The 23,891-nt window shown below is 40.7% G+C and overlaps 1 protein-coding gene across 6 annotated transcripts in view; it reads left to right on the top strand.

Annotated features, from left to right (window-relative positions):
• Positions 1–23,891, top strand: part of NRXN3 (neurexin 3) — a 1,344,948-nt gene that overhangs the window by 378,659 nt on the left and 942,398 nt on the right. For all 6 annotated transcript variants that reach the window (XM_058655329.1, XM_058655328.1, XM_058655327.1 and 3 more), the window contains exon 4: positions 19,903–20,341. In XM_058655329.1, the coding sequence (XP_058511312.1) occupies positions 19,903–20,341 (439 nt within the window). The remainder of the gene's footprint in view (positions 1–19,902; positions 20,342–23,891) is intronic.

Raw genomic sequence — 23,891 nt, 5'->3', positions numbered from 1 at the left:
ATGGGGTGATAGTTCGTGTTCTGTCTGCTACATTTTTCTGATCTAGCCCTCTACTCGTGGCCTGGTCAAGCAGTGGATGGTGGTCCTAGGCCTTAGACCCCTGAACCTTCAAGGAAACTGGAAAGAAGCCCCTAGTCCCCAGCTTTGAATGAAGTTCAGCTCAGTTATGGCCATTTTGACCATTCAAGGAGCAAACCAGAAAATGGAAGACGTCTCACTCGGTCTCTCCTTCTCTGTGTGTAAAAAGTTGGCTTTCAAATAAAAATAAATAAATCTTTTAAAAAAGCAAACAGTTGACTGAGGTTCTAGCAGGTGGGTGAGATCTGCAGATTGCACTATATCGAAGATGGAGACTATATTCTAGAAAATTAGATGGTCCCCCTATGTGGGCATGGTACCTAGAGGCCACATTGTCAAGAATTTTGAATGTCTGGAAAAAGGAGTGCCTTTAGGTAGATATAAGTTTACTTTCCAAGTGCTCTTCTCTTGGAATTCTTTATTGATAACATGACATTTTGGTTATGATTGGCTTCAAAATTTATGATGTATTCAAATTTCTAAATTTGTCATTTGTTTTTTATTGGTGACATTTCAGATGAATGATTCATTGGTGAAATTTTGAAAAACATCTTCATCCCTTTACAAATACTAATGTAAACACTTTTTAAGAATAGTTTACAACTTGGAAAACATCCAAATGTAGATAATGACATCTACTGAATAAATATTCTCATGTTTTTCCTTGGAGGTCTTATTCCCTTCTTAAGTCTTTGTCCTTTAGACCACGGCAATGGACCATATATCATTATTCTCTGACTTGTTGTGGAATTTTAAAACAGTCGGAGTTTAACAGAAAGTTCTATGCATGTTTGGGTTTAGTGTGAGAAGCAAGCCCTCAATGTGTAGAATAATACAGTAGTGTCATAATTTATATTTATATTTTGAAATTGGCACAAAGGGTTAAAAATTCACAATAAAATGTCCTCATGACAAGGCTTTTGATTTATCCTATTTAAAACCAAGGGCCCCTGAAAGCTTTACAACCAGAAGCTATTAAGGTAGATTTCTCTCTGCGTTTCTGTCAAATCATCCCTTTCTAGGAAACCCAAGAGCCAGATCTCCTTAGAATGAGGAAAAGGTCAGAGTGGTTAATAGAAAATTATCTTACTCTTCATATCTTCCCTTGAATGTGGACCACTGAAGTAGTGTCTTACCAAACAGGAAATTGCACTGTACTGCTTATTTCGCTAATGAGTGAATTGATTTATACTCTACTTGTGGTTTATCAAATTATTTTCTTCTTGTCCCTGACAGAAGTCAGAAGTAGAAAGGCAGATAAACCATCTTATTGATGTCAGGAAAACAAGTAGGTAATCAGTGTCTGTCATGAGATTGGCGAGGTGCTTCAGCCTTGCCTCCCCTCCAGCTTTGGGACAGCCTAGTAGCATCCTCAAAGCCACATGGACTTGAGCAAGGGCTGTGACGTGTGACACCCTGGTAAAGCTGCCATCATGTCTCACTGGGTGGACTTCAACAATGCTTTTAAAAATATATTTAATTATTTTTATTGAAAAGTCAGATTTACAGAGAAAGGAGAAACAGAAAGAACTTCCATCTACTGGTTCACTCCTTAAGTGGTTGCAGTGGCCGGAGCTGAGCTGATCCGAAGCCAGGAGCAGGAGCCAGGAGCTTCTTCTGGGTCTCCCACATGGGTGTAGGGTTCCAAGGCTTTGGGCTATCCTCTACTACTTTCCCAGGCCACAGGCAGGGAGCTGGACAGGAAGTAGAGTCGCTGGGATATGAGCCAGAGCTAATATGGGATCCCAGTGCATGTGAGATGAGGACTTCAACCACTAGGCTACCATGCCAGGCCCTATTGCAACAACTTTTTAAACATGCTTCCTGCTTCTGTTTTCACTCTTGCTTTTTCCCATTTCCAACATGTTCCAACATAGCTCCCTGGCAGCCAGAGATTTCATCTTAAAACTTGGGAGGATGATACACACGTTTCTGTTCAGAGCTCTCCAGTGACTTTCCATCTTGCTAAGAAGTGGTTACAGCTGATAGGACTTCCTAGGCTCTGTTCTATGCCAATTCTCTGCCCTCATCTCCAACACTGCCTCCTTTGGCTGAGAGGTGTTCATTAAAATTCTGGGAAATTACCTATCTGGAACACAAAATAGTTTATGTACAAGTGGGACTTAAGAAATGAGTTTATTTTGGTTCAAAAGTACTTGAAATCCATGCATAATTTTAAACTATGTAATTTTTGTGAGGTTTATTTTTATCTGAAAGGCAGAGTTAGAGAGAGAGAGAGTCTTCCATCCATCAGCTTACTGTTGAGTACAATGGCCAAAAAATGGACCAGTGTGAGGCCAGAAGCCAGGAGCTTCCTCCAGATCTCCCTCTTGGGTGCAAGGGTCCACTGTTGTGTGTCATTCTATCCTGCTTTCCCTGGAGATAAACAGGGAGTTGGATTTGAAGCAGAGCAGTTGGGACCCTAACCAGTTCCCATATAGGATAATAGAATTGCAGGCAGAGGACTAATAAGTTAAGCCACCATGCCAGCTCCCATAATATGTATTTTCTATGTATTGGATTATCACCAACTTTCTCAATATCCTTTGAATATGTTAACCACATGACCACGTAAGAATTGTGTACTCATTACCAAGCTTCATGGTATTTTCTTACCCCAAATCTATTTGTGTGTGTCTGTGTGTTTGTGTGGCTTACTTGGCTGAGTTTTTAAGACTTATAGAAAATTCACTTTATTTTAGAGGCCTTGCCTTGTTAGCCTATAAATGGGAGTGTTCCTTCCTGTAGGTTGGCTTACCACCACCTTACTTACTGTAACTTTACTTATTTATTTGTGCCATTCACATATTTTAAAGTACTTGAGTGTAAATCTTTGTTTTGCCTGCATTGGAGCAGTTCTTGGCATACAATATTCATGTATTCACTCAATAAATGTTTGCTGAGTGAATATTTTTCTTCTCTGGCATGGCATTTGTATGTTTATCTAATAAGTAGATGGATAAATATTCCCTTGGCACCAGGAGAAGGTGTTATTTTCCTTATGTGCCATTTCCCAGACCTGAATTTATAGTTCTTTCTCGACAAAAGACTTTGTGAAGGCTCAACAAGAACTTCTGAATTCTGCCAAGACAGTAGCTCACTCATCATTTACATTAATCACGAAGCACAATATTGGGAAAAAATACCCATCTTGGACAGCAGTGTGAAGGAGAAGGAAGAAGAAAAGTTGGGCTGGCCACAAAGAACCTCTCTTGTATTTACAAACCTGATTGCCGAACCAAGTTTGCTGTGACCTGTGTGCATGTGTGTATGTGTGTTATGTGTATACACTTGTGTGTGTATTTGAATTATGTGTGTCTGCGAATACAAATATATATGACCTAGGGCCTGGCGGCGTGGCCTAACGGCTAAAGTCCTCGCCTTGAACGCACCAGGATCCTATATGGGCGCCGGTTCTAATCCTGGCAGCTCCACTTCCCATCCAGCTCCCTGCTTGTGGCCTGGGAAAGCAGTCGAGGATGGCCCAAAGCTTTGGGACCCTGCACCCGCGTGGGAGACCCGGAAGAGGTTCCTGGTTCCCGGCTTCGAATCGGCGCACCAGCCCGTTGCGGCTCACTTGGGGAGTGAAACAATGGATGGAAGATCTTCCTCTCTGTCTCTCCTCCTCTGTGTATATCCGGCTTTCCAATAATAATAAAATCTTTTAAAAAAAATATATATGACCTAAAGAATAGAAACCAAAGATCCCAAAAACCCAAACATTTTAACAACTCAAGAAAGCCTGAAGTCTTGCAGAACCATTGATGGTTGAGGAAACAGAAATTGAAGAAAAGTTTACACAATTCTTCTAGCTCAGTGAGTATGGTTTTCCACTGAACATAGGCACACTGGAGTGAACAGCAAACAAGTGTAACAGCAAAATTCCATGAATCTTCCAGTCTACTAGGTAGAATTGGACAGCAAGAAAATGAATCTGAATTACATATGGTGATACATTGCTGAGACAGAGACAAAGCATGGCGGACTGTAAATCATCGAGGATTACTTAGAGAGTTGGGTTGATTGGGAAGTGGATGTTTGCTTAGTAGAAAGTTCAAAGACCAGTAACTACAAAGACTTGAAAAGTAGGTGAATTTAAGGTATTACAAAAAAGAAAAGAATTAAGGCAGGCCATGCTAATGTGGAATCTTCAAGCCATGGTTTGGAAGTTTGGATTCTATTCTGTCTATATATAAAAAAAAGCCGTAGTGTACTCTTCAGGAGAGAGTCACTGATATGAATCTGGAAGTATTCTCCTGCTAGTCCATGAAAGATAACTGTAGCATGGAATAGTAGAGACAGAAGACTGCCCAGTGGTTGTTGCTGCCATCCAGGAGAGAAAATAAACCACTACGGAGCAGGGTAGGATAAATGGATGTAGAAAGAACTAGACAGGCATAGGATATATTTGGAGATAAAGTCAATGGGATTTATTGATGGAACCTGGGTGTGAGAGGTGAATAACTGAGGATACATTTATTACTAAAGATAAGCTCGTTTTAGTTGTGACAGATGTCTACCCCCACATGTCAGAGGCTTATGTTAAAAAGACAGTCATTTCTCACTGATGCATCATGTCTTTGAATGCTGACTGGTAGCTTCGCTTTGTCCTTACTTTAGAGCACGGGATTAAAGGGTAACCTGGCCTGGGGATGACATATGTCATTTTTGTTCAAAACGAATTGGCCCAAAGTAATTATATCAATAACCTTCTGCAAAGTGGCCAAATAATACATATACAGTGCTGTAGTGTACAGAGAGGCAAAGGCAAACAAACCTCAGACTGCAATACCAGTGATTCCAACACATCATCCAGGCTTGCATAAGTGCTCATAACTAACCATTTCTACACTGAACATCCAATACATCCCATATAAAAACTTTTCTCCTTTTCTCCTAATATCTCTGTTTCTATGTCTGACTATGTATTTCTTCCAATATTTCCATTTCCCATCTCTCTCCTCTCCTCTTTGAGGTGAAAGAGAAAGAGTGTGAGATAGAAAATAAAGGAGAGAGGACAGATAACCAAGGTATATATGCATAATAGCACTAGAAAAATTAGTGAAATGATTGTGCCTTAAGGTCATAGACCATGCCAGACAATACAGAACTTAACATTTAGTAAACTCATAATGGTAATTTAATAGATTAGTAAATAAAATGAAACATAAATTGAACTATTGTTAGCAGGATTATAGTGGACAAAACACATGTGAAATACATTAGCTATGGAATCAAATGGACTTGGTAGCAGGTTAAGTCTGGGGACAGTGAGAAGGAAAATGCAATTAACAGAAAAAAAAATGAAGTTGGGAGAGTAGGCATTGTGGTGTAGTTGTTTAAGCCACTGCTTGAGAGTTTGCATCCCAATCTCTTTGTATTTCTGATCCAGATCTTTCTAATGCACCTGGGAAGGGACCATACAGTGACGCAAGGACTTGTGTCCTGCCACTCACATGGGAAACATGAATGGAATTCCTGGCTCCTGACTTCAGCCTGGCCCAGCCCTGGCTATGGAAGCTGTGTGGGGAATGAACCAGCAGATGGAAGATCTCACCATTTGTCTCTCCCTTCTCTCTGACATTCTGCTTTTCACATAAATGAGTGAATTGCAGAAATAATAAAGTTGAAAGCAAGAGGACTTTGCTTTCAGGCAGGCTGACTTTGAGGTTTTGCATATAATTTTGAATTTAGATAGGCAAATTGTTCAAGAAAAAAATCAGACTTGAGATTTGGAGACAGTGTTATTCTAGAGTAAAGATGTAAGAGAAATTACTAACGCAAAGACAGTTATAAAGCAGGGGTACTTGGGGAGAGCCTTTTTTTAAAGAAATTTTGAGAAGAAAGAGATCAGTGGTGCACATATGGCAAACCTCAGAAGAGGCAGGTCTGGTTTTGGCAAATTAATCTCTAATAGGAGCAGAGGAAGAGTTTCAATTTCTACAAGTGACAACAAACTTGGCAGCTTAATTTATTTAACTTATTCTCTCTTCTGCATGAGAGATGTTTGAGGTTAGTTTCATTGGGATAAAGTCAAAGTTTTGGCAGGAGTCTGTGAAGAATCTGAGCCTTGCCTCTCCCTCTGTCTGGTTCCAACAGCACTCCTTGGTCTGTGGCTGCATCCCTTCCATCTTGCCTCCTTGTTCTCATTGGTTTCTCTCTTTTTCTGATCTCCTTTCCCCTCCTTTTTAGGAGGGCTTGAGTAATTGCAATTAGCCTCCACTAGAAAAATGCAAGAAAATCTAAATTTTGGGAGCCTTAATTAAAACAGTGAGGGTCCTTTTTCCAAAAAAAAAAAAAAGGTAACATTTATAGCATTAGTGATTAGAAAATTATAGCTTGAGTGAACATAGCTCAGCCAACTATGAGTCTTGTGTCTCCCCCCCCCCCCTTTACAGACTCAAAGATTTGGGTCTTCGTGGTTTATTTACCTTATGAGTAAACAACTTCTTAACTGATGGCTCATTTCAAGTAAGCCTGGCCAAGGATAGTGGTATTCCTGTTGGCTCACCTAGCAGTTAGGATGCTGATTAAGATGCCTACAAGGTCCATCAGTTCCTAGGTCTGAACAACAGATTCAATTCTTGATTTTACTCTCTGCTAGTGTAGACCCCAGGAAGCAGAATTGATGGCTTCAATGGTTGGGCTCCTTCTTCCCACAGGAGAGACCAAGATTGAGTCCACTCCTGTTAATGTGAACATTTAGAGAGCAGCTCAGAAGATGGGAAACTCTTTCCTCCCAGCCTCCCAAATATATAAAAGTTTAAACTTTAGATAAATAAATAGAAGAAACCAAGATCTGCTGTCAAGAACGATCTAATTTAGGTCTAATACCACCAAGCAGATGTGTGTGGAAACATTCCCAGCCCTTCATTTTGAAAATAAACCATTAATTAATACTTATGAAGAAGCTGATAACTGCCAAGAGCTGGTCTGAATTCTGGGCAATGACAGCCACTTCACACCATCTGCCTGTTGGGAGTAGAATGAGTGCAGTTCTGGGGGAGCAGGTGTATGCATTTGGCTATGCCCTCACTCTTGTGTGTCCATGGGAGCTCTTGTCATCTGTGTTCACAGGAGAGTCACAAAGGTTCTGGATGGTCACTGGAAAGGGATTTAACAAGGTGCTGGAGAGAATGAGATCTAGAGCATGTCACTGAAATTCAGGTCAGGAAATTCACCAATTTTCAACCAGGGAAGAACTTCTGTAGTTTAACAGCTGTGTGATGTTGGATAAAAATTAAAAGCTCTGATTCCAGTTTCCAAATCTATATAATAAGGGTATTAATCAGGTGCCGGAGATGTTCTGTGTACATTTTATGTGTCATCTTCTATTACAGCCAGTGTGCTATTGTCATCCCACTCCAAAGATGAGGAAACTGAGGGACCAAGAATTTAAACAATCTATTGTGGTTACACAGTTATAAAGCAACAGAGCAGCAATTTAAACCTAGGGGTTTAGCTTTGGAAATGTTCTATAAAACATATTTTATGCTACCTCTAATGCATCAACTTGTTTTAAATTTCAAATAGAGTGACCATCCACATCTAACTACCTTGGAAAAGTCTTAATTACATCTGTAGTCCAGGCGAATTAGTATATTGCTTTTTTTTTTCACTCTAAAAATTAGCATCATGTTTTGGCTTGAGTTCTTTACCCACAAGGATTAAGTAATTATTACATGTAAAACCTTAAAATCAATAGCTAAACCACAGGCAGCCCGTCATTAGGGTTAGCTATTGCTATTTCTACCACCACCATCATCACCTCCCACAACCACCCCAAGTCTGGGACCCACTGGACCCAAGAGTTAACTCAGGTTCTGCAGATACCTATCACGGGACTCACTGTTACCACCTCCCGTAGTCATAGCAAGCATTGCTCATTGATCTGAGCACAACAATCTTTCCTACTTTGCATCCTAGGCAGCCACTCTTAATTGAGTAGATTTGATGTGTGCAATGAAAATTACTTGCCATTCCTAGATTCATCGAACCCAAGAATTCACCATCCCAATATCTGTAGAATCTAAATGTAATCTGAGCTTTTGAGTTTTTCCATAAATATTAAATCTTACTATATTTCTAGTAGTGATACTGAAGCTTGGACCTCTTTGGGCACCCTGTATCCTTTCCTCCAATATTGCTCTTCACCTACTTCTCTATTATTTCTACCTATTCTTTTATATAAATATGAAGGAATTTTTAGTTCATTATCATTTTCTCTTCCCTGTGTATAATATGGTATCTTATGATAACACTATAAAAATGGGCACAATGTCAACAAGGCAAAAACGTAAACCATTGTAGGAATTATAGTTGGCACCTAGGATCCAAGGCTTAGAAAAGCTCTCTGTAATGTGTGTTACTGGCAGTGAAATTCACTTCAGGTTTGTGTTGCATGGCATAAGGGACATCTAGTGGTTATCTGGGGCTCTGCAGATCTACTGAAGGTAATGTGAAGTCATTGTTAACAACTGTTGAACTAAAGTACTATTGCTTTAAAAGGGAGCCCCAAGAGAGAAGGCCCTTTTCAGCATGACTTTTGATTTTGACATTTACAAAGTAGTAAAAAAAGCTGCAAGCAAAGTTAATTTGCCTCCTCACATTTCTATCTGTATTATTGACAGTTTGAACTCAAATTTTATTTGCTGTTTTCTGCACCAGGTTGGAAATAATTCCGGTATTAGCTACCTGGCAGCCTGGCATATTTTGGCTGTCATTTGCCCCACATCTTTTGTTGGTTGCAAAGGAATATTCTGGAACACTTTGAACAACTCTGACAAGAGTCTTCATTAAGCTAGAAGCAGATCTGCTTAGCAAGCCAGGTTTGCTCCAAAGCACTTTGTAAGTGCCTCTGATAGGCAGATCTCCGTGGGGAGTCACTCAGCTGCCAGGAAGTCATACACCTCTGATCCATGTGCATTTCGTACAAATGAGTTGGTTTCACGTTCTATGTGATCTTACTGGCTTCATCTTTAGATAATTCTCCTAGAATTTACCCAATGGTCAGTGTCTCTTGCTAAAACCTGTCATTATGCATGGTTACAAGTCAGCTGTTTCTATGTTTTGGGCTATTTAGAAAACTTGCCTCCAGTGCTATTACTGTTTACAGTCAATTATGCCATATTCCTTGGAGCATTATGTTTTACTGAATATATTTTGTAATATTCTCTCCTACTAAACTGCCTCTGAGTATTTTTAACAAACTCTCCATAAGTTGTCTAGCATACCTATTGTCATCCTCTGTTAGCTGGTGACAACTAGAAGTTGCTATTCAGTCATGTCCATTGACTAACAATAGAGGACAATGGCTCTGGGATAATATTTCAAAGCATACATGCGTTTTCTATGACAGGATCCACTTAGCATGCCTCATGGTAGGAAGCAGTATTTTTGCTGAACTTTGTCAGGCTGTTAACATAATTGATGATTGGGTTTTGTGGATTTGTATTAAGGTGTTGCATAGGCACCTCAACTAATGACAGTTGCCACTCTGTGCAGACTTATTCATATAGAAAGCCTTAGATATGAAAGCAGTTTTCCCAAGCATGGACACTAGAGAAATCTCAACTAAATATTCAGGGTTTCACCAAATGCTTTTAAACTGTAGTATTTTAACTTTGTACTTCCTTGTCTCATCACTTATCAGGTAAAATGGTTATAGAAGCATCTAAAAAGTCTTCACTGGCTTAGATGCCTCAGAAAGATATTTCCTGTCCTTTTCCTCTCCAGCCCTCCACCTCCACCTACAAACGTGTACCTTGTGTCAGGCAATGGGAGACACAGAAAAGAGAGAAATCATTTCCTCCACTTGATCCCAGTCTGCAGGGAGAGGCAGACAGCTGCTGCACAATGTGTCAGTGATACAACAGCAGTTAGAACATGGACCTGTCAGAACCAAGTGAGGACAATCAGCTATACATGAAAATGAGTGAGCAAGAATATTTGAGAAAGTGTCTTACAGGAAATGCTGCCTGTATTCTTTTTCAAATTGTGAGCATAATTATCCAGATAGAAAATCCACATAAGGTTTATCTGTGAGACAGTTGGAGGAAATGCAGAACTTCAGTAAGTCTGGTAAGTGATGAATCTTTTAAATCATGTTTGAAAGTTTTTATTTAATTCTGAAGTTGATGAAGAGCCATGGAAGGGTTTTCAGCAGGAAATGACATGTTATCCCCAGAGAAAACAGTGAGATGATTAGAGTCATTTCTAATCCTTTGGATAAAAATAACAGTAGATTTCTAGTGATTCAGGAAGGTACCTTTTAAATTTTGTCACCTTTCTAATCAAACTGTTGAATACTTCCTTTCTACTCTAATAGCTCCCTTTTCCCAATTGTATAATGTATGTATTTTTAGAGCTTATTCATAATCAGGTACCACCTACTCATCTGATCTTAGCTCCTTGGCTTTGTGGCATGTAATATTCACTCTAGTCAGGTTAGTACTCCCATCAACTATTCTAAGACAGAAAAAAAAATGTAGATGTTCTCTGGCTATGTCTGTAGAGCAGAAAATGCAGGAAATGAGAGTGTATCTTTATGTATTCTCTACTGTGTATAAGTCAATTGGCTAAATACAAGAAACATGCTGCTCAGCATATCAGAAACAACAGTCTGTATGTTTATGGAGTTTACAGTCTCAAGTATCCTAATAATACCATTCCTGGAAAGCATTAAAAAGAAGAAAAATATATCGCAAGGTTCTAATCAAAGACCACTGTGCATTCATTCATTGTAGTGACAAACATTTCTCATTCTAAGTTTGACTGACAAAATCTTCATTAAGGCTAGCTATTGCTATTTCTATTAGTATTAGTACTACTAACACTATCACCATTACCACTTGTAACCATCCCAAGTCGGAGAAACATTTTGAGGCAAGTTGTTCACTCAGGCCTGCAGATCATGGTAGTCACTGTTCCCAATTTCCACAGGCACAGCAGACATTTCCAGCGATGACAGAGCAACCATCTTTCCCACTTCAAACCCTAGACATCTACTCTTGATCAAATTTGACAAGTGAAATGAAAATTACTTGCCATACTTAGTTTCACTGAACTTAAGAATCCATGATAGCAATGTATGGAGAATCTGAATTCAAACTTCTGAATTTCTCTATATTAACTCTTACTTGATTCGATGTCTTCACTCCAATATCCGCCAACATGCATGTTGGAGGCAGCAATTGTGTTTCATGTTCCATTAGATGCTCCATGGTTTAAAGCTAAAGGACAGCTAGAAGGCTACTTAACACATTTGATTGATCTTTAAAAAATTTCCAATATTCTAGACTAGCTGGTTGATTTGTACTGAGTCAATATTTTAGCAGGAGAACAAAAAGGGTCGAAGAAGGTCATGAAGTGGCTGGAGGTTAAATGCCTGGGCAAATCTTTGATAAGTGTGGATGAATAGGAAAGGGAGTAGAATAGAATGGCAGCTGTGAGTGAATGCTACCTTCAGGAATGGGACAAAAAGACACAGCAGAGTACTTGTAAAAGTTCATAGAAAATGGAATTAAATTTTTATTTTGGCATAAAAAATGAAACCCATGTATAATTTTTTATGATACACATTATCATGAATTTGTAAAGACCCCCTTTTATAGTCAGATGTTAACATTTCTTTGCCTCAAAGTAGGCATTTTACCACTATTTCTCCCAAAACATTTTGAAATCTCCTTGACTCTGCCAGCACATATGTAACAGATGGGAGTGTTTGCTTTCCTATTGGTCTGTACTATTTAGTTGTGCCTGAAAAGAGTCTGGGAGCTAAAGTCTTAGCTTGAAGTACTATGGGTCTTACCTGTTGGCTCATATGTAACTTCTCCACTGGGTGTCTGATTATGCCAAGTTCTTGTTTCATTAACTTGACAAAAACTTAGTAAATGCTGTGAGGTCAGTAAGTCTGGAATCAGCAAGTCCTATCCTTTGTGATAGATTGAACCTTTACAGTATCCTAAATATCCCAGGAACCTGGAAATTTTTCTGTGGGATACATAGATGCCTGGTAGCATATTTCTGATGCTTTTAGCTAAAAAAAAAATTCAGAAACTTCTCCTTCTTGCAATGAATAATATAGAGACCTTTACTTTGATTATGCCAAATAATTCTTCTTAACCTCTTATTGTTCTCGACAATGGTAGACATAAACCTGCGCGATCATTTCCCTTTCATGAAGAATCCATTTTGCATTGACAGCTAAATTTGACTTGGACTCAAATAGTGATGACTTAACATTATTAGAAAAGCCCCTGGCTGGCACCCATGACCCTTTGATTCTTGAGGCCCAGGCAAATGGGTGGGCAGCGGCTCTTCGTTTTTGTCTGGCTGACCTCTCTGCCTACTCAGATGACTGAGTAGCTTCTTCAGAATGAAGTAGGGACTGAGGATTTTCCTAGTTCAGTATGTTTCTCTGGGCTTTTTCTGTAACTGCAACTTGCCTTAGGTCCCTTTTGTTGTTTCCTAGCCAATCTCTCCTACAAACAGAACTGTAGATCACAGATTGTAAGCTGATGGGTAAGATCCAGCTTGTGGATATGCTTTGTTTGCCCCATCAAATGTTTGGTCATACAGCATCTTAAAAATTGAATTACTTGTCAACATTCTACTACTGCCATGAAGTACACTTGGGTTCTCTCTTACTTTTATTTTAAACTCTAGAAGCTATACATTTTCTACCTTGTACCTTGCAAATCAGAATCTCAGTTTCCCCTTTTTCTCTGTTGCTTAGTTTTTTACCTTTGGCAGATTCTCACCACTGTAAACAAAATATAAAGCATCAAAATGGCAGTGTCTGTCATATGTAACAGCTGCAGCTTTGAGCCGTGGGTTGGATGTCGGCTGTGTCTCAGCAGGCAGAGTTAGTTTAATGACCTCTGTTAGCAGTACCGTAGGTACAGATGTGGCCTTGGTCATGCCAAATAATAGGTTCTTCTGACTTTGGAAGCTAAGAAGACCATCTGTTGTTGCATCTGTGTCTGGATTACATAGTTGAGTTTGGTCAGTGGTCCAGGGTGATACAAAATGCGGTTAATGAATCCTAAATCTGGGTAAGCATATGGGTATGTATATATGTGCCCTGGGAAAGTGGGAGAAGGTGAGCCCCTGAACCCACATGAGAGACAAGGAAGAAGCTCCAGGTTCCTGACTACAGCATGGCTCAGGCCCAGCTGTTGCAGGCATTTGGGGGTGTGAACCAGCAGTTGGAAAGCCTGTCTCTGTCTCTCCGTTTCTCTACTGCTGGTTTTCAAATAAAATGAATCTTTTAAAAAAAAAAGAGCAATAAGAAATGACCACCATGAGATATATATGGCATATGTATGAGAAGCAAATTGTGACATATATTGTGATATATATACATATATAATAGATGCCGTGATAAGCAAATATGCACATATGTCCACATTATGTAAATAATGTGATTTGTTAAGTCTAGAGTCTACCATTAGCTGTAACCCTGCCTTTGGGCCAATAATCCACATAAAACTTGTTCTCAAAATCTTTCCTTACAAATGACTCCATGCCAAACTATACTACTTGTTGATAATTTCTGGGTTTTCAGAAAAATTGTCAAAATTAATAGTAACAACTACCATTTATTGAGTACTAATTAAGAGCAGTCTAAAGGACTTTTATATATAGTAATATTACTTCATTTCTTTCCTACAACCCTGTAAAATAAATTTGTTATCTACAGTCTACTATAAATGACCTTAGAATGAAACAAGTTAAATATGTTTTTCCCAATGTCAGATAGCTGGTAAACATGGAGCAGAACTCAAACCCGGGTTAGGAGAATGCTCAAGTTGATAATGTTAGCCACTGCCCTTTACTGCTACTTAAGTCAGCATCTAATTTATGGAATATGTTTGTGAGCATGGATTAAGTATCTATACTTAAGAGTTATTCAAAGTTTTTAAAAATATAAATTTTCCCTAGAAGTTCATTGAAGTCTATTGAAAAGATCTGGAAATATTCAAAGGTAATGTTGTGTTCAAAGTGACAAAGAGATGGAGTGGTCTGTTTAGAGGAGGGAGAAACAGCAGAGCCTCTGTTGCCTGTGGGGTAGCAGGGGAAGCAGAACAGTGACAGTAGGATGTGTGAGGCTCTGGAGGACCTAGAAGCCAGTTTATTTCATAAGGTTTCTTCATCAATTTTATTTTACTCTGAGCAGGAAAGTTACACAGTAGTGAGATTAGCACACACAATTTTTTTTTCTAGAAGTTGCACCATCATGTAATCCAAAGTGAGAAAGTTTCTTTCCTTGTTATAATCAGAGAATTAAATTTGGTAGGGGGTGGTGGTGGTGCAGAATAGATAGATCTTTGTCTTTTTCTTGCTATGAGCAAACTGCTCCATCTGAGCTACCCTGACCATGGATTCTCCACTGCTCTGACCTGTCTAGCATAGACACTTCAGAGAATGTCCCTTAGTGTCCTTATCCTTGAACTCTGCTCTGCTGACTCAAATCAGTGCAGTGGTACTCACTGACCAAGTCTTGAGCCTATGAATGATTTGGTCTTCTAAGCTAACCTGGTGGCCTTATTGAAATTGTTTTCTCAGTACACCCCTGGAAGATGAAAGATGCTTCAAAACAGGAAACGTGTAGGCCAGGTGGTAAGCTCCTATCCCCTAAGAGAACAAACAGTGCCATGAGGCCATCTGGGCCATGCAACACACATGTCCATATGTTCCCATTTCTTCTACTTCTATGACTATCCTGTATAAGGCCGTGGCATTTATAGCCAAACATGCAGAGGCATGCTTTCAGGAAGTTGAGGGCAGAGTGGTCTGTGATGAAAATGGTAGGAGGAAGGAGGATACGTCTATGAATGGGGCTGTCTCTAACACCTAGATTCTTATTACTCAATTACCACAAAATAGTTTAATATAAAAAGTGCATGCTAGTCTCTTTCTTCCAACCAAGATGAGTGGCTTTGGCAATGATATGATTTCAGCATCTGAAGATAGTAGATGTATTCCCATTTATCACATAGTAGGGATCAGCCAGCATGCTCCGAGTGGAATGCAACATTTAATTCAGGGAATGCATGTGCATGGATTAAAGGTTTGCCAACAGATCCTGATGAAGATGCACCATTTTAAAGAGCTGGACAAGGGAGGAAGGTGAGCAAAGGTGCAGGAGCACTAACACCTGAGTTTACACAGAGACCCCTGGTGTGAGTGGGCACACATAGCAATCCATTATAGAAGGAGCAAACCTGGCACGGAGGACTTTGGACATTCCAATGGAGTGTGGTGTAGTTTTCGTGGGTGATTTGGAGATTCTGCCTTATGTGTAAGCATAGATGGCATGAGGGCCTAAGAAATGGCCATCCCTCAAATGTTGACATGTCCCAGCACTGTCAAAGAGATGCAAGATCAAGTCTTGGCTGCATCTAAAATGTACAACATAATGTTGGGCAGTACCTATCTCCTGTGAGCCTCATGTCTGTAAAACAGAATGATTGCCACTGTTTCATGTGTTTAAAAAGGCTATTAATACAAAGGGAACAGATTTCATAATACAATTTTAAGATTAATGCATTTCCCTCTGTCCTCTGCCTTCCTCAGTACCTACACCCCTCTTCCCTTCTTTCTTGCTTTTTTTAAAAAAATATGTTTTTGCAATTAAAAAGTAAGTTTATTTTGGTGCAACAAATTTTGAAATCCAGGCATAGTTTTTCCTTTTTTTTTTTTTAGTTTAAAAGTTTGTAGTTAAAAGGTGTGCTCATTACAGACACAAGTGGGCCAGGAACAGGGATGGAGTGGGTCAGGAGGGGAGAGCAGGTGAGCAGCATGTTCCCACCTTTCCCTGCTGTGTCTAGCGAGGACGAATGTGCCACTCTGAGCTGCCACTGCCATGGACCACAGTGGTCAACATGATGCCACCTTCAGGATTAGTAGAGGAAAGAATGTCCTGGCAAGGGCAGGTTTACTACATGGACAGGCTGGTGGGATTTATGTAGAGTGGGAAAGTTGTGACTTCCACTTTGTGACACCAAGCTGACTCCCTAGTTGTCCCATTTCATTTGCTCATCTAATGGATCCTTCTCACCAGCTCACATGGTTGTGACCCCTGCATCTTCTGATTGCTCCGACAAGTTGTTGGCTTTGTTGGACAAGAGGTGACAGATTCCATCTCTCTCTACACAATCTCTTCATTGGTCCCTTTGTATCAGTTCCAAGGACTGCTGGCTGTTCATGACTACCTCATACAGCGCATCCACTTGGATGCTTGCTGTAGTACTTGGCCTAAAGAGTTGGTTAACTTACTTATATTTCCACTCTGTGATTAAGTACCTGAGGTCTTTGGTTTTATAAGAAAGGAAGACAGTCTTATCTTTTGTGTGCACCTGGGTGTTCTTCACCTTTGCACAAGGGTCAGCAACAAAGGTGGTCAACCATGCAACATGTCCTCCAAGGCTGGGTCATATGTCTGTGGGTTCTGTTCCCCAAGATTGGGGTTCCTGTTGGTCTGAGGCAATCATGAGAGTCAAGCATCTCACTCCTGGCCAGGCCTCCCTACAAGGTCTGCCTTCTGCCCTGGCACTTATGTGCACTGGTGGACATAACTATCTGTCCTGGGGAGATATTCCAAGTTCCTGTACCTGGCCCATCTGCCGTCCTGGTTCTCATGTGCACTGGTTGGTACAGTGATCTGACCTAGCCCGTCCCAGCCCCAGTTCTTGTGTGTGCTGTTGGATACTGCCACCTGGCCCAGGGCCACCTTTCAGGTCCTGCTTACTGGCCTACCTCCACAACCAGCTCTGTTTATTTTGTTTCTGATTTTTACAGAACACATAATGTAATCCACATTATGATCACTGTGTTTTAAAATTGTCTATCCCACAGTAGGTCCTCAATAGATGATTGCTTTTTTTATTACCTGATTCCTGCTCTCACAGCTCACCTTATACTGGGTATTCCTCCTGTGTGTCTCCATATCAAGGATTGTGGGGAAACTCTAATGTATCAGCTCTGAGACTTCCTCTTAACCCTGAGCTTCTGTTTTCAACAGTTTTCACTGTCTGGTCCCATGTGCTTAAGTTACTAATCCGAAGAGCAGTGTTCACAAGCCCATGGGTGGGAAACTAAGACCAGCCTGTCGCTTTTCGTAACTCTCCTCCTCTGCTGTATGATATCTTTCTCCATGGGGAGCCATTTCCACTTGGTCTTTAATTTTGCTCCTCATCAGGGTGACTTGTCAGCCAAGGCTACTTTCTGTCGCTTGATGCTACATCTCTTCCTAGTTCGGTCAGTCTGTCAGTCAGGGCTGTTCATTTAGATGAGAGTGTGGTTGGAGCAGAGAACACTGCAGCAGACACTCGTTTGCCTTGGGAGGACTTGCTGCCTCCATGCTGTGGCATACTTGCCCAAGGCAGCAGCACACTTAAATGTAAGGGTTAATTGTAAAGGTGACTGTACTCCTGGAAGTCTGGAATCTCCAAAGAGACACCTGCATCCTGTTACAAGCAAAGCTCCTGTTTTTTGAAAGACCAGGAGGCAGACAGGAGATAGGGATAACCTTGGAGTTTGGGGATTTACGGGAAAGACAGCTACCTTCGAGACATGCTGTTTTATTACTGCCTGTATTGAAGTCATTGCTCAGATGCTGGTCTCTTTCCCTGTCATTTATTTGCTTATTGTCGTTGCTTGGGTGTGAGTCTGCTCAGAGCTCAGAGTGCCAGAAACCCTCACAGTGTACTACATCTGCATTCAGTTCTAAGAAAAAAAATTTCTGAAATGGTAACTTTGGGAAATGATAGATTTTAGATTTTATAATGGCTGATACCAGATTTAGAAAGTCCTAATAGATTTTTTTTTTAACTGGCATCTTCATCTCCCTGTCTTCTCTGTTTAGGACACAGAACATGGCAAAGAAGAAGTGGAAAGGTAGAGGCTGACAATTTTCCTTGCAAAAAAATAACATCTGGTACAATGTTATCTATAAAATTAGGCTCACACCTAAATTAAAGTACCCAATTGTCTGATCAAATTAGGTTTGCAGAATGCCTCATTCTGCCACAACACAGAAGACATACGAGATGCAAAACAAAACAAAAGCTGCAGCTCTCCTTTCAAACAACTCTTAATAAAAATTCTTCAAATTGAAAAGCAAAATTATGTTATGAAACCTGCACAGCAACCTAGTGGCTAAAATCCTCACCTTGCATGCGCCAGGATCCCATAAGGGCACTGCTTTGTATCCCAGCTGCACCACTTCCCCTCCACTTTCCCTAGCCTGGGAAAGCAGTCAAGGATGACCCAAAGCCTTGGGACCCTGCACTCAGGTGGGAGACCTGGAAGCAGTTCCTGGCTTCTTGCTTTGAATTGGCTCAGCTCTGGCCATTGTGGCCTTGGGCAGTGAATCAGTAGATGGAAGATCTTTCTATCTCTCCTTCTCTTCGAAAATTTGATTTCCAATAAAGACAAATAATAAATCAAATCTTTATAAAAGATTATGTTATTTGAGTGGCTGAGACATAGAGATACAGAGAGTTCTGCTATCTGCAGATACACTCCCCAGATGTTCACGCAGACAGTATTGGGCTAGGGTAAAGGTGAGAGTTAGAAACTCAATCCAGGTGACTTGAATGAAGATACCAAGAATGCAACTACACAAGCCATCAGGTATTCAAGGGTCCATGAGTGGGTGTTGCTGTCCAGCACAGAACCAATAATCACACACGGGCTGCTGACAGTTGGTCAACAGCCAAAGTTAATTTATAGCAAAAGACTTTTAAAGACTGAGGCTTAAGGAATGAGGATCTGAAACAGGATGTGGTTTACAATGTGCACTACAAGAAGCCCCTCCCTTTGATCTGTTATCAAAGCTTGCAGAGTCCCTGTACCCATACTTGTCCAAGTTCCATCTGTTTCAGGATCTTTGCCTGAGTTCTTGGAGCCTTCTCACTGATTACAGCTGGTTATGGTTTTGCACTGGCAAGGTTTCCGATCCTCCCATAAGTTCCTGTCTTCTTACAAGTAGGAAGGTGAAATTGGGGAATGGAATTAGGACTGAAACCCAATATAGCTTTTCAGGATCCCAAATAGTACTTTAGCCACTAAACAATATGCCTATCCTAATTGTTTTAAAGTAATCTATCCACATGATTAAAAACATATGTATATACATATCTTTCTTGCCTTGAGTATTGATCCTACAGTGTACCCGAGGTCAATTCTGTGGTTGTTTTTCCTTCTGAAGATGCTTTGTGCATAAAAGAGAATATTTGCATGTAACAAATCATATCCACCAAAATTCCAAAATTCCCTCCATACTTCCATAGTACACATTCTGTCTTCTTACTGATTTCACTTAACAATATGACCTGGAAAGATTCCAGGTGAATCTCAGAAGAAATGTAGTATTTTTGAGGGCTGTATTGCATTCCATTTTAAAGCTATCTCAGCTGTCATTAATGGTCTTTAGGCTATTTCTATTCTTTTAGTAATGAAGCCCAGTAAAAATCTTTATCTATAATAATAATTTGGATCCATTCAGTTCAATACTGCTAGATTTTTCTTACTTATAAGTTCATATTATATAGTCTTCTGATAATACAAGCCATTACCCCGAAGGAGAGAGACAAAAGGAATCTAACGGAAACACAGAGGATTTTTTAAGAGCTTGTGTGCACCCCACACATCTCCTCAGCTGCTTTTTATGAGTGTCTCATGCTTCTCATATGTTGCTTCAAATTATTATGTCCTGAAGCGTCTTCTTTGGACCTTCGTTCTGGATGTCCAGGGAGTGATGGATGAATACTTTTTGCAAGATTGATTCACATGGTACTTATGTTTGGCTTTTGACAGGTTGTTTATAAGAATAATGACATCCGTCTGGAGTTGTCTCGCTTGGCCCGGATTGGAGATACCAAGATGAAAATCTATGGTGAAGTGGTGTTCAAATGTGAGAATGTGGCCACACTGGACCCCATCAACTTTGAGACCCCAGAGGCTTACATCAGCCTTCCCAAGTGGAACACCAAGCGTATGGGCTCCATCTCCTTCGATTTCCGCACCACTGAGCCCAATGGCCTGATCCTCTTCACGCATGGAAAGCCCCAGGAGAGAAAGGATGCTCGGAGCCAGAAGAACACTAAAGTCGACTTCTTTGCCGTGGAACTTCTTGATGGCAACCTGTATTTGCTGCTTGATATGGGCTCAGGTACCATCAAGGTGAAAGCCACACAGAAGAAAGCCAATGATGGGGAATGGTACCATGTGGACATTCAGCGAGATGGCAGATCAGGTAGGAAGAAGCTGTGTGTGTGTGTGTGTGATATATATATATATATATATATATATATATATATATATATATATATATATAGAGAGAGAGAGAGAGAGAGAGAGAGAGAGAGAGAGAGAGAGAGGGGAACCTGAGAGAGTGACTCTGACTTGTCATTGTCAGTGCTTCCTGGCTAGGTTAATTTTCGCACTGGCATGCTTGCTATTTGAATACTCCATTTAATGCTTGTCCTAAGTGTTTGTGTCTGAACAAGACTCCTGTCTCAGGGAGAACACATATTCTGTTCATCTTCCCTGCCACTCATTCCACAGTGGCTTCAGCAATAGCTCTAAGGAGCCAAGGAGGGTTTTATGAATGGTATTTTCCTTGCTGCCAGGAAAACTGTCACATCATTGGTGTGATGTTTTCCCCTCATTTTTCTTGTTTCCCTTGCCTCTTCTCATCACTCTAGAAACCAATTGTTGCATCACAGCTGCTATGATTATAGTGTAGGATCAGTTTTACCATTCATGGGTTTACGCCACATGATACTGTCCAATAATTGGCAAGAGTCATGCTGCAGGGAGAAATTAGAACAAGAAAGGAAAAGGCATATTGATTTTTCCTGATCATGTTTCATTCTAAAACCTTGTTTAATGTGAATGTCTGTATTTCAGTCTCCGTTCCTCTTTATAACCTTTCATATTTGATTTAAATGGCTTTGTTTATTTCTGAAGCCACAGATCAAACAAGCTAGCCTGAGGCAGTACATAGCCACTCTGGAAAAGTAACAAAGAGAAGGAGAAATACCAAGATTGAGTTTGGGGCTTCTGAGTGCCTAAACGGTCAGCCTGGCTTTTTGTAGGCAATGTGGCAATGAAGGTCATATTCAGTGCTAACAGGAAGGGCATTTCCCCAAGAGCAGTAATCACAGCATTTGGATTTCAGATGTATTTTCTGACTCTGTATTTAGGTAGTCATACTCCAGAATTGTGTCTGCTACACTTGCTGCGTTTCCAGGAATTTACACCTTGGGGAACATATAAAAGTCTTCACTTTGACTTGGATACTTTGTTTCTAGGTGCATTGGCTAGTAAAGGATAGATTTCCCAAAGCTAACAACAGCTGAGTTGCTGTGGGATGTGGGGTGGTGTCTTTGACCTATTCCAGGACTGGATAGCTAGCGCTGCTGAGCAATCTTACCCTTAGGAAGAACTGGGTGGGAAGATGCAGAAGGAAGATGCCAGGAGGTTTACTGCCCAGTAGGAATCTTTATTGATTGCCTGGAATTTTTTTTTAAAGATTTATTATTAATGTAAAGCCGGATATACAGAGAGTAGGAGAGATAGAGAGGAAGATCTTCCATCCGATGATTCACTCCCCAAGTGAGCTGCAATGGGCCAGTGCTACACCGATCCGATGCCGGGAACCAGGAACCTCTTCTGGGTCTCCCACAAGGGTGCAGTGTCCCAATGCATTGAGCCGTCTTCGACTGCTTTCCCAGGCCACAAGCAGGGAGCTGGATGGGAAGTGGAGCTGCCGGGACTAGAACCGGCGCCCACATGGGATCCCAGCACATTCAAGGTGAGGACTTTCGCCACTATGGCCATGCCGCCAGGCCCGATTGCCTGGAATTTGATGAGAACCAAAAAACTCCAAATGCATTATCCATGCTGAGCAAGAATGAAGAGTTTGTGGGTTTTTTTTAACAGAAAAAAAGCAAAAAAATTAATATCTGTAGAGGTTGAATGCCTTTGTCTCTTCTGTATTTATCCACTAGCAGTAACAGGGAAAGAAGCAGAGAACCGTCCCTGAGTTACCCAAACAACAACACTTGTAAAACCCTGTGAAGTGTCTGGAGTCAAGTCATGATTGGGGAGTTTTGTGTCTGATGAACCCAGACTTAATACAACTTGAAGGTTTCCTGGGTAATTTGCAGCCTAGAACATGGTTGTCATGAGCTTATTTCTGATTATTACTAACACTGACTGCTTTCTTAAGTTGTGTAGGATACTATTTGGCTTTGTTATAAATCAGTGCAGAATCCAGAGGACTTGAATTCCGTAACTGAGATCTGAATAGCATTGGCCAGTTCTTTGAATTACCAATGAGTTGGATCAAGGTCTGTAAACAATTGAGTAAACAAATAATTGTCCTCTGAAAACAATGTAGCTTAAAATTTTCACATGATCCATGAAGATTAATTTCTTTAATGTCAGGGTTTTTAAAATTTTTTTTATAATTTAAAAAATTATGTATTCTATTGATGAGCTTCAGCCAATCATCTATACTGCCTCAGTCATTTAATAATGGAGATAGCCCAAGAAACTTGCCCACATGAGCAGCAGTTTCTCCTTTAAAAATATAACCTGAGAGGGCCCAATGAGTATCCTAGTGGCTGAAGTCCTTGCCTTACACATGCCGGGATCCCATATGAGCATTGTTCTAATCCTGGCTCCCCTGCTTCCCATCCAGCTCCCTGCCTGAGGCTTGGGAAAGCAGTCGAGGACAGCCCAAAGCCTTGGGACCTTGCACCCACATAGGAGACCTGAAAGAAGCTTCTTGCTTCAGATCAGCTCAGTTCTGGCCATTGTGGCTACTTTGGGAGTGAATCAACGGACAGAATATCTTCCTCTCCATCTCTCCTCCTCTCTGTATATCTGACTTTCCAATAAAAATATATATGTAATGAGGTGGCTAGCCCTTTAATGCAGCGGGTTAAGCTGCCACCTGCAACACTGACATCCCATATTAGAGTCAGGATTGATCTCAACTGCTCTGCTTCCCATCCACCTCCCTGCTAATACACATGACAAAGCACTGGAAACTAATGCACCAGTGCCTGGGTTCCTGTCACCCACAGGGCATCCACCAGTGGGGAGTGGACCTCTTTGTCTCTTCCTCTAATTCTGGCCTTCAGACAAAATAAATAAATGCCTCTGCAAATAGACCCAACTGTGAAGGAGGCATTTAGCTTAGTGGCTGAAAAGTCTGCATCCCACATCAGAAAGCCTGAGTGTGATTCCCAGCTGGGCTCCTGGCTCCAGCTTCCCTGAGGGAAGCAGTTGAGATGGCTCAAGTAATTACGTTCCTGACACCCATATGAAAGACCTGGATTCCACTGGCAGTTCCTGGCTGTAGCCAAGCCATTGTGGACCTGTGGGGACTGGACCAGCAGACCTCTTTATTCCCCTCTTGTTCTGTGAAATTAAATTGTGTGTGTGTGTTTATAACAGTCAGTTAACCAAGTACACTACTCTGAGATTTTTATAGTCATTTATTTACTTTTTCAGTTTATTCTCACTATTGTTATTTTCCATGATACCTTTTTGTAGGTAAAGGGATTTTTCCCTCCCTCTCCCCTTGCTCCCTCCTCATTTTCCCCTCCCACCACTTTGCCACCAATTATCACAGATTCAGTTCTTCATGAGCTTATTTTGTGATAGTTTGCACCCAGCTGTAGGTCCATGTTAAAGATGATAGTCATAAGTCTAAGTGTGGCACTTCCTTTGCTGGTCACTTTTACAGACATTTGGGAAGTGAACCAGTGTATAGGAGCTTGCTTTTCCTC

Source organism: Ochotona princeps, chromosome 26 (assembly GCF_030435755.1).
Source record: "Ochotona princeps isolate mOchPri1 chromosome 26, mOchPri1.hap1, whole genome shotgun sequence".
In the NCBI taxonomy this organism is placed as follows: Eukaryota; Metazoa; Chordata; class Mammalia; order Lagomorpha; family Ochotonidae; genus Ochotona; species Ochotona princeps.
This window is presented reverse-complemented; position numbering and strand designations above follow the sequence as displayed.